Below are 16,406 nucleotides of genomic sequence, written 5' to 3' on the forward strand. Positions count from 1 at the left end.
AAGATATATTAAAAGAAAACTTCTATGGTTTTATTAGGCTGAAATATATTACTTAAATAGTTATCATTTGAATATCAAAATTTTTGCACAGCCATCCAGAAAATACTACTTTGAAGAATTTAGCTTTTGAATAGGCATTACAACACACAGTTTTGGTAGATGCAACTAACAATCACTGCACGTATTTACAGTCATGTTGTTATTTGTGACTTGGTTTTCTTCTCTATTACAAAAAACGTGCACTTGGAGTTCCCTATAAATAGGTTCTTTTCTCATCTGCCACTGAAGTGTTAATATTGGGCTACCTAACGCTGCTAGGGACTTCCCACACAAATTTAATCCTTCAAGCTCAGATGGTTAGAAACATTCCAGAAATAAATATTATTTGCATAGGTAACCTGATATATGTAATAAACTTTAAAAAAAAAAAAATAAAATCACACTAACTCCATCTTCAGATAAATGCTCTCAATTGTATCTTGTCATTACATCCAGCCTAGGCTTTTCAAAGGGACACAAAGTTCACACAGCAAACAGGCTGAGAAGTTTCCCAGTGTTTCATAGCTGCTGTTCTACACAGGGTAGCTGTACATAGAATAGCTGTAGTGTATCAGACGAAAGGCCCATGTAGCCTGATAATCCCGTCTCCAACTATAGCCAAAGTTTATGTTTTGAGAAGAGCAAGAAAAACTTCAGTATAGATTGTATTTTTCCCTAATCCTCTGCCACTAGTGTTAAACTATTTCTAGCTCAAGGATTTCCTGAATTGGATGTGGTTTCTCCTGGTTAAGTAACTCTTAAATTTATCTCTTTTTCAGTCTCCTTTTGAACCCATAGAAACTTTTAGAACCTGAAACACCATTCAGTAATGAGTTCCAAAGGACCCTATTTGCTTAACCTGTCCATGTTCATCTTTAATGAGAGGCTGAGCGCACTGAATCACAAAATTGCATGTACATCTGAGGGATACTAACAATCATAGCAAAATCATGGACTGCAGTGCAAGTTTCAACCTTAAAATTCCAGAAATATATGAAGTCTGAGCAGCTGCACCCTTATATCATATAATGTGCCTTTGAAGGAATTTATAACTGCTTTCGAAGTTGTTCTCAAAGGACACTGTTTTCAACATTTCTAGGCTAACAAAAAAACTAAGGACTGAAAAGAGTAAATAGTTACTTAGGTACTCACCATAATAGCCATCAGAGAATTTTAACATTTTGCCTTTACTAATCTTAATGTTTCCAGATTAAGGCATTTTGACTAGCAGGAAATGAACAGGTAAAATGAGAACGTCGAAGCTTAAGGAAAACCTTTATGATATGAGGATATGTTCATACTACAACCTTCCCAAAGCACCCTTCAGAGGCTAGTAATATTTTGTGAGAATTATTTCTTAGGAGCTGGGGCAAAAGAGACTGCAATAAAAAGACTTCTAGAGCCATAAACATCATCACTGAACATTCCTTGCACAGTAAGCGAATAAACTTCAAAGACTGTGTTGCAGATGTGATGAAGCTCAGAAAGGTCAGCCATCAGCCTAACTTACCATTCCTACGAGTTTTGACATTGATAATTCTACAACATGAAGACAGTTACAGTTATGAGGTGACTGGCTACGGAGCTTAAAGCATTCATTCTGGAAGAGCACTATCTTAGATAAGAATGTAAAATTTTGAGATCCTTATTAGGGAACAACCAAAGACAACTAGGCATGCCTTAGCAAGTATGCAGTCTTCCTAACACTACTACCCATCTATGTGATCAAATCAGTTAATTAGATCTTCTCCTGTTTATTAAAATGCAGCTTAGAATCATCCATTAAGATGTAACCTCCAAATAAACATATCCTCAGAAGAAAAGGCAAAAAGAGTAGGAGTCTCCCTAGTCATTTCAGTAGAAACATGGGATGCATAGAACCAGTTTTGTTATGGATTTCAGTGCTTCTTCTACGGCTTGGAAACAAACTAGACCCAGTCTAGTCCATGGGAAATGGACTTTTTCTCTGCTTCTCCATCATACTATAACTCCTGGTCCTTTTACTGCCTTCTTTGCATTGATTCTGAAGTTCCAAGAGGATGTTTTTCAGCAACTTCCATGGCATTAATGGAATTTTATCCTTTTAGCTGCACCTCGTACTTAACTTTGTCATCAAGAGAACAAGTTGAAGGCAGTCTTTAAGGGAAATGTATAATAGTTACATTGGCTAGGGCTGAAATCTAGACAAAATCTAACAAAGACAGTAAAGGGCTCGGCTTTATTCTGATAGAAATCTTAAGTGTTATCGAAATCATATATACATATCATACCATAGAAGTCAAAAATGAATACAGCAGGAGCAAACTATTATTATCGAAAAAGTATTTTAGAAAACAGTAATGAAGTTAGTTGAAACTGAAGATTTAAAGCAGTAGTAATTTTCAAGACCTACATAGCTCTTCAATTCAAGGGATTACAAAACATTTATATGTAAAAGTAGAAGCCATGTCTAAAAGGCTATGACAGTAGTTTTTAATACAGGGTTATGAGAGCTTTGGGAAATAAATATTTTGGCCAGAAGTTTTCAGCATGGATCTGTTTTTTATTCATATTTAAATCTTTGTCTTATACAAATACTCTTGAAGAGAGAATAGGCCCTTATTTAAATATTAGCAGTAAATTCAGCACACAAATACATTGACTTAATAATTTTAAGATTAGAATCCTGTTGTTGCAGTCAGCAACATCTGGATTATAAAAACACGTTAGTAGAGGGAGCAAATAATTAATTTTAATGTTTCTATTAATAATGAATGTGTAACATCATAATTGCTAATCTAACAATGAGATTCCTGCATACTTAGCAGAGATTCTAAATGCAAAGTAGAACATTTCTTTATTCAAGTAAATTTATCCAATTATCTTCTCATCTAAGACAGTCCTCTAGGCTTGTCTGCAATTAATAAGAAGATATAGGGATATTAATTTCATCTAATTTAAACACTTGCTTTATTAACAGGATTGATCACCTCTCTCCATCACCTACAAAGTTTAGGACAGATGGCTAAAGCCACATAGCATTAATCTTGCCTCCAAGCGAATTCTAAAAACTACCACAATTACAAAGAAAACGGGTAAAAAAAAAAAAGATTCAAATTGTAAAGACTAATGGATAGACCAAAAGAAATCTCCAAAATGTATACATGGCTTGCAGCTCACCGGAAAGAAAAGCATTAGATAGGTAAACACGAACATGCAGAGAACTTTTTGCCTACTTTTTTTTGAACTACGAAGCATAGGCAATTGCTATCAAAAAAGGTCAATGACTTTTTTTCTATTTTGCTTTTATTTGAGAAAGGCATTTCTAAATGGAAACACTAAAAATACTCCTGAAAGTATTTTCACCTTAGCAGATTGTCCATTACAAATCTAATAGTTTTATATGGCAGAGTTACATGTATCAATCCAGAAATGTTTAAATAATACTCCTTTGAAAAATTTGTAGAATTCCTCTGAAATCTTTGTAGAACAAACCTAAGACTCTAAACTACTTTTTGCAGCCATCATCCTGACTTTACTCAACCCAACTACAAAAACATTGTTTAAAAACGCCCTTTCATCACCTGTTCATAATCAAATAAGAAAAAAAATAAAATATCCTATTACCTCATATACGGAGGCAGGAAATTAAACATCCCATTAGCTTTTACGAAACTGAGTTTTTTTATAAATAAAAACTACGAAGTTGAAGGAATAGTATTGCTGTAGCATTGCCATAACGCAATTTTCTTGGACACTCTTTTTCTGTTTACTGCATACCTGTTTTGTTTCACGCCATTTTTCTACACTTCTCATTTCATCATTACAAAGACAGGAAAAGAAAAATCACCTTGAGTATATCATGTGAGTAGCAATCAAGTGTAGCAGAGTACAGGTTTTTTTTGTCACTGAGAAAAATAAGATTTTGTAAAATCACACCATCTACGGATTTCCCTTGTGTTCCCAGTAATTCTGGAATTTTTAAATCAGTTTCCACTGATAAAGCTGAGCTGTACAGTCCTGGAAAAAGACATTATACTCCTTATGGTTTAAACAAAGTGAACAATCAAAGGCAAGGAATGGCTCTTGCAGGCGTTCCCTGAGGTGAGGTGCTCTTGTACGGGTCCACCCCATATTAGATCTTAGAGTCCACTTTGAACAAAGGAACCATTTCGGTTCTGTGTTGCACCTTGTATGTAACTAGAAAATTTAACCAGAAGGAAAAAAAGATAGGAAACCCAGGATGCATTTCTTCTACTTTTCGGTTCTGTTTTCTTGTTGTTGTTTTGTTGGGTTGCTTTTTTTGGCAAGAAGAAGTAAGTAACAAATCAACAGTCAATAGTTTGAAAATAATACTCAAGGAATATTACAGAGAAGGAAAAGTGGGAACATATTTAGTATCTACACTTTACTACGTAGTAGAGGATGGAGCTGTTATAGAATTGCTCTCCTCATTCAACCTCAAGACTTTCAGTAGCGGTAATATAGCTTTAAAATTGGAAAAAAATCTTAGTCACATTACCAGTGGTTTAAAACAAAGTGAAAATGTTTGCATTTGGTCAAAATTTTTCAAGAACATATGTGACATTGACCACAGTTTAATCCAAAATATCAGTTAAATTTTTTCATTGTCACAGACATGTGTCGACAGAAACGTGGATTCTCACATAGAATTTAGAGCTGTATAACAGCAAAGACAGCAACAAAACTTACATCCTGACATCAGTGATCTACTTTGAGGTTAAAACAGCAATTCTTTCTCAGTGCAACTCTTTCATGAGTATTATAACCTTGATATTTTCTCAGCATTTGTAAACAGCTGTTTACCAAAAGCTATCATGAACACCAGTAAAAAAAAAAAAAAAGAAAATAACTGCACTTGACTAGAAAATTGAGTATTAGTTACACTTCTGATCACAAGATTTGCCAGAGGTTTTATTTAACCACCATTCAGGCCAGTCAACATTCCACATACTTCTAAAGCTTTCAAACATGTTTGTTTATACAGATTATGATACCACTGGTAACTACGATGAGTCACCTTGTTTTCACTGAAGTAGAACTAGCTGTTATAATCACTTAAATATAGAATTGGACAACACAGGTATTCCTTGTTTATCTTAGAGGGTTCTGGTGATATGAGAAAATTTCTTTGTTCCACAGAATTTCCACATGTCAGTCCACAGTAAATTCAGAATTTGGGGTCTTTTAAGTTAAGGCACTTATTATATCTCATCATGCCAGTGTGTTACTTTGCAGTTCATTTAGGCAGATGATTTGGAATGTGGAAAAAGTCACAGTCTTGACACCTGTACTTTGGTTAGAACGGAGGTAGTTCTAAAGACAGACACCTATATTTTAAGAAGGGAAGTATAGGGTTTCCATCTTCCCAAGTAGAAGTTTTTTCTCTAAAAGGCATAATCTTCTGACGAATAATCTATTTCTTTGAACTCCAAAAAACAGTATTAATCAACTTATTAACTTACTTAAATTGAGGAAAGAATTTTACTTCATTGGTGAGCTTATCACTAGAAAAAGCTACAGAAGACAGAAGCACAAGTGTATCCAACAAGATGACAACAAATGGCATATTGCTAACTCTTTTTTTCCCCTCTAAAGCTTGCATTTTAAAATCTTCTTTCTATGTTTCTGATTGAAGCGGACCTTCCCTCCTCAAAAAAGCAACAGTACGAATAAAAAGGCACATCATATGAGTGAGAATACAGCAGAATAGAAAACTATTTTCTCTGTGGTTCTTAAGTCTAAAACTAAATACAGTAAGAACTATAAAGTTGATATTTTCATTATAAACAAGAAAGTGTGTATACTCAAATTATCATATGCAAGACCTACATTTCAGAGGAGTTTCCAGTTAGATATGAACTCCCCACACATCATAGTGAGTCTCATCACAGTGAAAGGCAGGAGTCTCATCAGAAAGAAACACATAGCTGGCTCACATTCACATTTTATTTTGACTCAGGAGATCAGTTTTGAACCAAGTTTCCTGGTTGTCTCCACTTAACTAGTTTGATTTCCACATTTTGATTTGCATTGTGGAGCCATCATATCAGAGTTTGCTAAGTGAATCCCTTTTTGGGAATCCCAGAACACCTACAACGGACTCTATCCACTACAAGGCATTCAGCCTGGGCCCATTCAGCCCAAACTAGAATTAATCTGAAGTCAAACCCCTGAAACTCAGCATGAATATCAAGTCCTCTGACCCATCTCATTTACTCTAGAACTACCCCTATTGTTTCACACCACTAGTTAGCACTGACATGTTTTTCAGTCCTTTGGGACTACGGTGGGGCAATGCTATTTCTTCAGTAATATCACCACTGCAATTTAGGAGTTATATATAAAAATTAAAAGCTTTAATTAATTTGTGCCTAGGCTTAAGCTAACAACCTTTTAACAAATAATTACTTGCAATCAAAAACAATTCTAAGCAAAACCAGTTCACATCAAGTACTTTCTTTGAGTAGATGACAAGGTGGCACAGTTGTTTAATGAACTGACCTTTTCATTTGGGAAAAAAAAAAAAGGATTAAACAATGAATCAAGTTCAAAATTAAGGGCACATAACAAACTTACCCAGAACAGCTTTGATTATCATCCATAGTTCTAAATTACCTCATAATTTACCATAGCTAATATTCTAAATTTACAAAAAATGAAGACAAGGTGCTGTAGAGCTTGCAAATAGGCAGAAAAATCAATCCTAGTTTCGTTCCTCATGAATAGAATTGTACGTTCGCATTGACACTATGTTTTATACATGGACTATGGAAGACTGAGAAGAGACAGCAGTAAGATAAGAAGCATGTAGGAAGCGTAACTGTTCATGACAACTGCTCTCTATTCACATTTAAAAAAAAAAATTAAGTAATCATACAAGATAATTTTCTACTTTCAACTAAAGAAAAAAGCCCAACAGAACAGGTTCAGAGTTTGACCACTGCTACTGTACAGTATGAAATCCATATTCTTGCTATGAGATGCATAATTACGTTTATTTGTCTTGACAGGATTGTAGGAGAAGAATCAAACTTTCACATTGTTTGGTAGTGGAAAAAAAAATTACTACTAGAATTAAATCTATAACTTCATTTAAACAAAATGTTTGTAATTCAAATTATTCTTTAGAGCTGTAAGCTAAAGCAATCATTTCTCCTATCTGAAACTCCTTAGATATAAATATAGTTATATATTTAGGTTTTTTTTAATATGCATTTTAAAGGATAAAGATTTAAACACTTACTGTTCCAAGAGTTGATCATATTTTCTTAAAGCATCCTTCTCAGCAATAACTGCTCTTTCTTTTTCAGCGACAGCATTATCTCTCGCTTCTCTCAAATTTCTGAAGGAAACAAAAGTTATTCTGTCAAGAATCTGCTAGGAAAAAGACTTTTTTTGCTTCTTGAATTACTACTGAGTGACCTTAACTCCAACACTACCTTCTTCAATTCTCATCAACTGATAGAAGGGTCTGTTTATGTATATGCCTGACCATTACAGAGGCTTTACTTCAGATTACTTTCATATATGCCAGCAAAGTTTCCAGTTCTGAAATTCTAAACACAATTATCAAACCACCTATTTATATGTAGAAATATATGAATAATTCTAGAATACTAGAACTGTAAGTTACTTATTTTTTGCAGAAATTGAATAAATTCCAGTAACTTTGCTGGTACTTCACTAACAGCTAGGGGAATGCTGTCCTCCTACCTAAGATGATTGACAACTTTTATGACAGAGCAGAAAAATATTAACTAGGCATAGAAATCCTACTTCCACGTACAACTAATTGGCTAGTAAGTCCAATATATAGGTTATTGCATATCATTGGTGTCTCCTTCAGCTTCTATTGCTGGCATCACTTTTGATCTGTACAGAACCACAAAATAACACAAACGTTTCATTTTAATCGATCTACACTTTTTCAATTCTTTAACCAAGAATCAGTCAAGACTTGCAAACTATTTCATTCTTATTTCACTGACACAAACAAGAACAGTACCATATGAAGAATAACACGTAGAAGTACTCGTGTTAAAAAAATTTTATGGGTATTAATAGTCTGTTAATCTGTAGTCTGCCTGTAGCATACCATTGCAATAAACTGTACGAAGGGGAAGCACTGCTTAGATAGTGCCTATAAATTGTTTCTCCATCATTTAGTGCAACACAGTAACAATCAATTTGCAGAGCAAACAGTGGTTGTTGAGGACCAGGCACTTACGTTACAATCACTTTTGAGGATTTTCCTTTAAGCTACTTCTGGTTTGCTCCTGTGACCTGAACGCCCACTAGCATTTGGAATATATTAGATGATTTTAGACACTCCTTTCAGTTTCGTTTAATCTAAAAGGAATCCTGTTCATGTGCTACAAACGTGAGCACAATACCGTAAACAAAAGCACAAACTGTGAGGCAAGCAAAAAGGTGGCAAGCAGCAATGACTAGGGGTTTTCACTTCAAAACCACCTTCTTCATCTGAGCTAAACTGTTAATGTAGATGTAACCAAGCTCTTCCCGCTGAAGTTGCTTCTTCCTCCCTCCTCCACAGGAACTTTTTGATTTAAAGCAAAGTGAAATTACAGGCAAATTTTGAAGAAAAGAGAAAAGTCAAGATATGGAGGTAAATAGAAAATTATTAAGCCCATGTAAATGTTATCCTAGGTAATTTTAGCCACACTAAAAGGTATATAATTTTTGGATGAAAGACTATTTTCTAGACTAAGGAAATGTTATCAACATTATTTTTCTGAACTCTAAGTAATTCAAATGAATAGGAAATTGTTACGTATGAAGAATAGAGATCAGAATTATGTAACAGTTAACTGGTTATGAGAGAAAGATAACAAAATTTTCTTTAAAAATTGAGTTACTGGGCTACAGAATTTAACGATGAAATTCAAGGACTGATCTAGAGAGTAGATTCTTTAAAACTGACTCATACCAAAATATAAGAACATAGTAATTAATTTTGTTAACAGCATTAACATTGAGCATATTATGTCTCAGAGTAGGAGTGCAATGTTGTATCCTTAAGACTAGAATAACAGAAACAGGATAAAAATTAAACGGTAGGAGATATACAACAAGTCGTTTAGACAATAAAATATTTTGCATTTTGCTTAACTGAATAGCTAATCAATTAAAAATGCAATAGAAAAAGGACACAAGTGAGGTACTACTCAACCAACTGTATGACAATCACAGATGTGATGTAACTTCTGCTAAAATATTTTCAACAGAGCTAGGAAACACACTAGTGATACTGCCAGTTTTCAAATAGTGTGATTGCAGTTTTAAAAGAGGTAAAGCACCTATCTGATGGCTGCACGTACAGGCCATATGGACCATCAGGTGTCTTCCAAGCCTATCATACAAGTGAAAGCACTTTTCTAAAATGAGACAGAAATACTACCTACAGATTCATGAACAAGTATGGGGGGAAAAAAAAAAAAAAAAAAAAGAGAGATGAGGGCAGGGGAGGAGAAGCAGAAGTACAAGGGCATCTACACTAGCTTTTGAAATGAAGCTCTTTGCAAATGCCATTTATTGCACTTAAGTTTACATCCCTAAACTAGAATGCACAAATTGGATTCCAGTGAGATTGAACCAAGTCAGAAGACGTGCTCAGGGAGAGCATCTAACATGCTCAAAACTAATAAATTGCCCATTGAAATATGGGAACAGACCACAGCTAATCAAAAGTCAAACCTCATGCAGACATTCACGTGCTCTGTGGATTCACTCCTGCTTGCTAATGCAAACATAGCCCATGCTTACTACAGCTAAACAAGTGAAACAGATCCCAAACAAAACTAAGCATGAAAACATCACCTTTTTATCAGTACTCCCCCTCCCCCGACCCCATCTCCATTTTATCTTCTCCAAATGACTCATTCAAGCACCAATAAATTCAAGAGAAACATCAGGTCCACCAGGCTTGGCAAAGCAGTAAGGAGTAAGAGCGACTGAACAGCAGATTATCTTAGCTGTAAAACCACTCCATGCTTCGAGCCTGAAGATGAAGCAATCATCTTAGCTTTATTTTCAGTCACAATCAGCATCTCATCACATCACACAACTTCACTGCAAACTGCTTTGCTCACAATTTGGGGTTCCATTTGTCTCACCACTGAGGGGCACCTCAGATTGGAAAGCACCGTCTTATGGTGGAATTTTTCAGTATTTTATAGCAAAAGCAGATGCTAAAAATCCTTTTTTGGCAAAATATGAAGCCAAATCTAAGGGATTCACATTTCAGAAGTAATTATTTCAAAATGAGGAACAAAGCTTCTGTAAATTGGTTCCAGTCACAAATGAAATACCTTTCAGTAGCTTTCTCAATGATAACCTCCACCAACAGTGGAGGCTTAAATTCATACTTTGTAATTCAAAATAGATTTGCACACAGGAAGTGGTGTGGATGTATGTGTGTGTGTATATATATTTTATTCACACTTGCAAAACTACACAATGATGTAATTTTCTTTTAATTAGAACCTTTCAGTTGACTGGAAGACAGACAGCAGGAGTCATGTTCTTTTTTCACTCTTCCGAGCAGTAACAAAACTACCTATTAGAGGAACAGATGCTGATGCCACAAATATCTTTTTACTACAGTCATTTCCTTCTCCACAAGACACTTTCAGGACATCTACAATGAAGTTATAATGAATTATTAAGCACTTCTCCCATTTCAAAGGAATAAAAGGGGCAAAAAACAAGCTCAAAAAGAAATCCCGTGCCAAAAGTCCAAATCTTTAGATCTCTAAAGGCTTATGTATGTGCCTAACTGCATATAATTCCACGGAATTCAACAAGATGACACACACATAAAATTCAATATGCAGGTCTCTCCAGGACTAGGATCTTCTTCAAAAGGGGATTTTATAACGATTGACAGGAAATCAATGCTTTTGTGAATCATAATGTTGTAAACAATCTCAAATAGATTTACTTTAGAAAGGCACAAGTCTTATTGGTTTCCCTCATTTTTTCCTGCTTTACTTTCTGCATCAACACCTTCTCTTCTGGTTTCCTGGCACAGTTTCAAAATTGCCCATACAGCATGACAAGTAAGCCAACACATTTTGTACTAATTAACTAACACTATACATCCGAACAAACTTTAAACCACTAATATTTATCTAGAACATGAATTTAAATAATACTTTTCATTGACAATGTTGGATGCCCATTATTTAATAATAAATATATCAAATATTTACTGTACAAGTATCATTTCATTTTAGTTTTTACCAGATTCTCACTGGGTTTATGACTGAACTTGAATTCTCACATTTTGATCACCTCTCAAAGAGCCAAGCTAGCCAACCAGGATTATACCTAAACACAAATCAGTACTTGGTCATTTTGGTCGTAATTAGGTTACTGGCTGCATTTTATCTACCTGTTTTCACGTTCATACATCTCTTTTGAAGTGCTTCTTAGTTGCTCGATTTCTTGATCTGTTTTCAATCTTATTTGTTCTAACTCCTCATGCAGTCTCTTTTCATATTCTGTTTTATAGTGGTCTCTGAAAATAAACAAATACATAACATGGAATTCAAAATTAATTGCACTGGCCAAAATATCAAACTTCAGGTACAGCTGTACAAGTATAACAGATCACTTCTTGATTTTACATTTTATTTTAATTCTTAGCCATTTTCCTCCCAAACTGCTTGAAATGCATATTAGCTTATGTTGTTATGCAAACTGAGTGAAAACCAATCAGGAATAAATAATATTTAATTGTGAATAAATGAAAGCTTTCTGTATACTGTTTTCATTTTTTAAAAGTAATTTAACATTGATTAATCATGTAAGAAATCATTCTAGAAATTCTTTGTCAGCCTCTACATGAGGTTTTTTTCTTAAGTAGTTAATTAATATGAAGTTAATGACTCACTTTCTGAATTTTTCCTAGCTTCTTCACCACTGGGTAATGTTTGATTAACTTGCTAACTTAGAACACTGCCATGCTACTTCAAGACTTTGTTGTGTGCTATTTGCATCTCATATGGGGAAAAAAACATCACAATAAACATTGAAGATTTACATGCTGTGGAGATTTGTGAAGTCAAAAACCCCAAGATTTGGGAATTTATCTTGTTGATGTGACTTATAAATTATTTAAAATACAGACTTAAGTTTTTAAGTAGCAGATATCAGAAGATTACAAGATAACAGAATTTCATTTCAGAGTAACATTGACATCTTTTTGTAACTTTGGAAGCCCATACCAGATTGTAGAGAATCCCATAAAGGATTTCTGCTACAAAACTACAAAAAAAAAAAAAGGCTCATACTGTAAGTGTTTAACAGTTAAGGAATGTTAAAATTTTATAGCATCTAGTTGATGTTCAAGAATAATCAAGCAGCAGTAAAGGAACTGGTAGAAATTACGCGCTTCGAAATAAAAGCATGTTTATGAAGAAACATGCATTTACTACTGTAAAAGGTTTTAGATTTCTTCCAATTTCCAATTGTGTGATAGCCCAAAATTTTTTGAAATCAGTACTTCAGCTGGCCAAAAACTCCTTCATGTTAACTAAAAGCCCCAAATACTTAAGTGTCAGAATGCTCACTGTCCAGGTTTTCCTGTTTTCTTTTTCTTGAGACACTGAATTTCAGTTGACCCTTCAAGCTAAAAGTAAATTTATCTCCTCTCTTTCCTCAAGTGCACCACACTAAAGCAAAAGACTTTATGAGGATCTTTGATACAATGAAGACATTTATAATAAACAAAACAAAAAAAAACCAAAACCATCCCAAAACCCACACTGGAATGTACTGGAGTGTAAGTTCCCTATTAGAAACTTTTTGTGTTCTTTATGTGTTATATGGCTCAATATGGGGGGGGGGGGGGTGTGTGTCGCGGAGAAAGGAATGCTGAAGATCAGGACCTCAGGAAAGAATTCTTATGTGCAGAGTCAACAAGCATTACCATTTTCTTGATACTGAGACAATTTACTATTACCATTACTACTTGCCAAAAATAAATTTCTGTCATTGCAGAAATTACACCTTCCCTCCCATGGCAAGACTGCTAAAAGTCAGTAAGGTTCACTGAAAAAATTACAAGAATCTGGAAAAGTCTTGAACACCCACAGTGATGTCACCAGAAGAGAGTTCAAAGTGACGCTTATCTTTATGATGACTAAAATAAACAAATGGTATAGTAAAGGGCATATTCCGAGTATATAGCTTGACTGCCCTGCCAATGCCTTTTAATAAACACCAACTGAGTTGCTGCTGAAGCAAAGGACCATCATTTGTGATTTTTATTCCTGACCTGCTGTTATGGTCTTTTGCTTAAGCAGTAAATAAAACGTTTTTGCCTTATCAAGTTGTTTCATCTTCTTCAGGCTGCAGGCTTTAATGAGCTTCTTTCCAGGCCTGTTATTCCTAAGGCTTTATGCTACGAATAAACTAGATGTGATCTGGGCATCTCAATGCAACTATGGATTGTGTTTTAAGATTAAACATATAAAGGGAAATATTTTGTGTTCATCTGTGCTTACACATAGATTCCCGAGAACCGTGGCTATGAGCTGCTGCCATTCATCTTGCCACAATCTCAACCTGTTTTGAAGCTCATCTTTTTAAAAATTTGGCAGGTTAATCCCTCAGTTTCCTAAAGTCTGTAATTTTCTAACTACAGTACTCCAATGTCAGCAGTTCTGATGGTGACCAGAAGGTGAATTATTCTTCATTCTTAAAAATAGATATCTGGGTTTGTTTTTATCATCTTCATTCCTGAACTACGGCAACCAAAAGAGATTCAGATGTGAAGGGAGCATTAATAAGCCTCAAATTCTTCAAAACGTAGAAAATAGAAGCTTATCACCCAAACTGATGTCACCTCCAGGTAGCACTGAGGACTGTATAATGTCCATTAGTTGGTACAGTTTTCTCCTGCTCTACTTCTGTATCTTTCCAATTTATCTAACAAATAAACAGGATTCTGTAGAGTGCTCTGTAAGAAACCTAAACCATAGATATTTGACCTGAGATAGATGGTTTGCATTTCTGAATAGAGAGGAATCCCCACTATGGGACGCAGTCTCACAACACGCATACAAAGTGTATACACGAGGGTGTGAAAATGTAAAGAAGGGGCCGTTTCTGCAGCATTGCAGATCATATGTAGGCTTTAAAGCACTTTATAAAAGGATAGCATTACTCCCACTTTACAAAAGAAATCTTACATTAACATTTTTACATTTTACATTACGAACTGACTTCTCCAAAGTCCATCAGCAGAACCTTGAACACAACCTAGGCTGCCCAAGCTGCAGTGCGGTCTGGCACATGCTGCTCAGTGCACTACCTTGTCTCCTCTGCTATGCTGTACTGCCTCTGCAAATGACAATAAACAGTCTCTAGAGGAAGGCAGACATACCTGCACTATTCATTAGAGTTAACACCTGTCCTCTGAAAATTAGCATCGTGAAGAGAGTCACCAATACCGATGGTGTCAAGAGAGAGATTTGGTAGCAGTACAGAATCCCAGTGAGAGTATCAGGATCTCTAAAGGCAAAGTAAGAGCCACAGAATTTCTCTTTAGCTGGTATCAGAAGGCAAGAGATGGAGACCTCTGATGTTCCAGAGTACAGTGATGCAGGCTTGCACAGTATCCCAAACTGTGGCAGAGGCAAGCTACATATGTGTCTTTCTAGGTTCCTCAAACAGAGACAGCTCTGTAAAAGTGCCTCTGCATCATTATTACAGGATAAGGATTTCACAGTGGTTTTCTAGAAATAGAAATCTAGCTACAAGAGCCAGTGCTTACAAGCACAGTTCTAGAGGCAGAGTGCTCAGAACTACATGAATTTTTAAAAACTCATTTAAAAGCAAGTCTCAAAAATTTCTTTAAAATGCAGAAGTTCCAGGTGAATGTAGTTCTGAGATATACACATGTAAAACAAACTAAAAAAAAAAAGTTTAAGTGACTGTATTGAAAGGAAAAATAGTATTAAAACCACTTCTGATAAGCAATATGGGCTGGAACTCCATAGCTGATAATTTCAGTAGAGTGCTCTTCTATTTCCATTTAGATAACAATTTATCTTTTAGTTGCACTACAGGAAAGTCATATTAGCCCACTTCATCTTAGTTATACGACAACATAAGATTTATAGATGCTGTTGGCAGTTCCATCTTCTTGATTCGAACAGAAGGCAGCGGCTGAAGAGAAGCTGAACCTACTTCATATTCTAAGCTCATTCATTCATTCAATCCACAGGTCTTTTTTAAGGACACTACTAACCAAAAATGGTTTTGTGTTCATTAATGAAGTACATACAGGCAAACATTTGATGTCATTTTGGGAGATATATATATTGAAATGGTATTTTTTGGCATCTAGATGTAAGAATAACACGAACTGGATAACCTTGAAATCTGAATAAGAAAAATCTAAATGTGGTTTGAAATTTTGTAGTATAGCATTATATATGTAGCAAGTTGTAGCTGAATAGCGTGTTTCCTGTTCAACATCCCATACATACACATATCTGAACACATTCAAATAGCATAAGTATTTGACACTGTTTACCATTGTGGCTAGCACACAGCAATCAATTTCTTTCTCAAGACTACCTTTAGAGAATCCGTATTCAAATTTGAGATATGAAAGACTGATAGCTCTCATAACTGACATGAAACATGCTATGTCCTATTTTAAACATTTGTGATAATTAAATATATTTTGTTCTGCAATAATAATTTAGATTGTCTTTCAGATACTCCTGTTTTTAATGAAGGTCATTTGGGGTTTGGGGGGGGGGGGGGGAGATCTGTAACATAGTCACTTTAAACAGTTTTTGTCTTTTGTAATTAATTAGTTACCTCTGTAAATTTCTATATACATCTAAGAGTAGTCGCCCTAAACTTTCAATACTGACATCTTCACTGCTATGGCCTTATATCAAAGGTTTCAAAAAAATTTTCTGATACATATTAAGAGGCAACAGAAGTGTTCTGATTCTAGTCACATAAATACGGACTAGCTTTCAGAAAAGTTAATTTTTTAAAAATAAAACAGGATTTGTGCAAGAAACAAGGGAAAACAGTTAAATAACTTATCTACTGATAGAAGTGAACACACAATAACTTACCTGGATGCAACATATTTTTCATACATTTCTTCTCTAGCTTTTTTGGCATCCTCTAGCTGAATTTGAAGTCTTTCAAGACGATCTTCTTCATGTGCACGGCGAACACTAAGCTCCATGTTCTGGCGATTAAGATAATCTTTATCTTTTTGCAACAAGTTGAGGGATTGTTGTACGGTTGCCAGCTATAAAAGGCATTAAAAAGAACTCTTAAACATGAACTTCAAGGTTAGTATTTAA

At 34.9% G+C, this 16,406-nt stretch overlaps 1 protein-coding gene across 1 annotated transcript in view; it reads right to left on the reverse strand.

Moving 5' to 3' along the window:
- Positions 1–16,406, reverse strand: part of PIBF1 (progesterone immunomodulatory binding factor 1) — a 128,334-nt gene that overhangs the window by 86,746 nt on the left and 25,182 nt on the right. The window contains exons 7-9 of the mRNA XM_086611658.1: positions 16,170–16,351; positions 11,456–11,581; positions 7,286–7,384 (exon numbers count right to left, since the gene is read on the reverse strand). Coding sequence (XP_086467784.1) covers positions 7,286–7,384; positions 11,456–11,581; positions 16,170–16,351 — 407 coding nt within the window. The remainder of the gene's footprint in view (positions 1–7,285; positions 7,385–11,455; positions 11,582–16,169; positions 16,352–16,406) is intronic.

This window comes from Tauraco erythrolophus, chromosome 1, assembly GCF_009769465.1.
Source record: "Tauraco erythrolophus isolate bTauEry1 chromosome 1, bTauEry1.pri, whole genome shotgun sequence".
In the NCBI taxonomy this organism is placed as follows: domain Eukaryota; kingdom Metazoa; phylum Chordata; class Aves; order Musophagiformes; family Musophagidae; genus Tauraco; species Tauraco erythrolophus.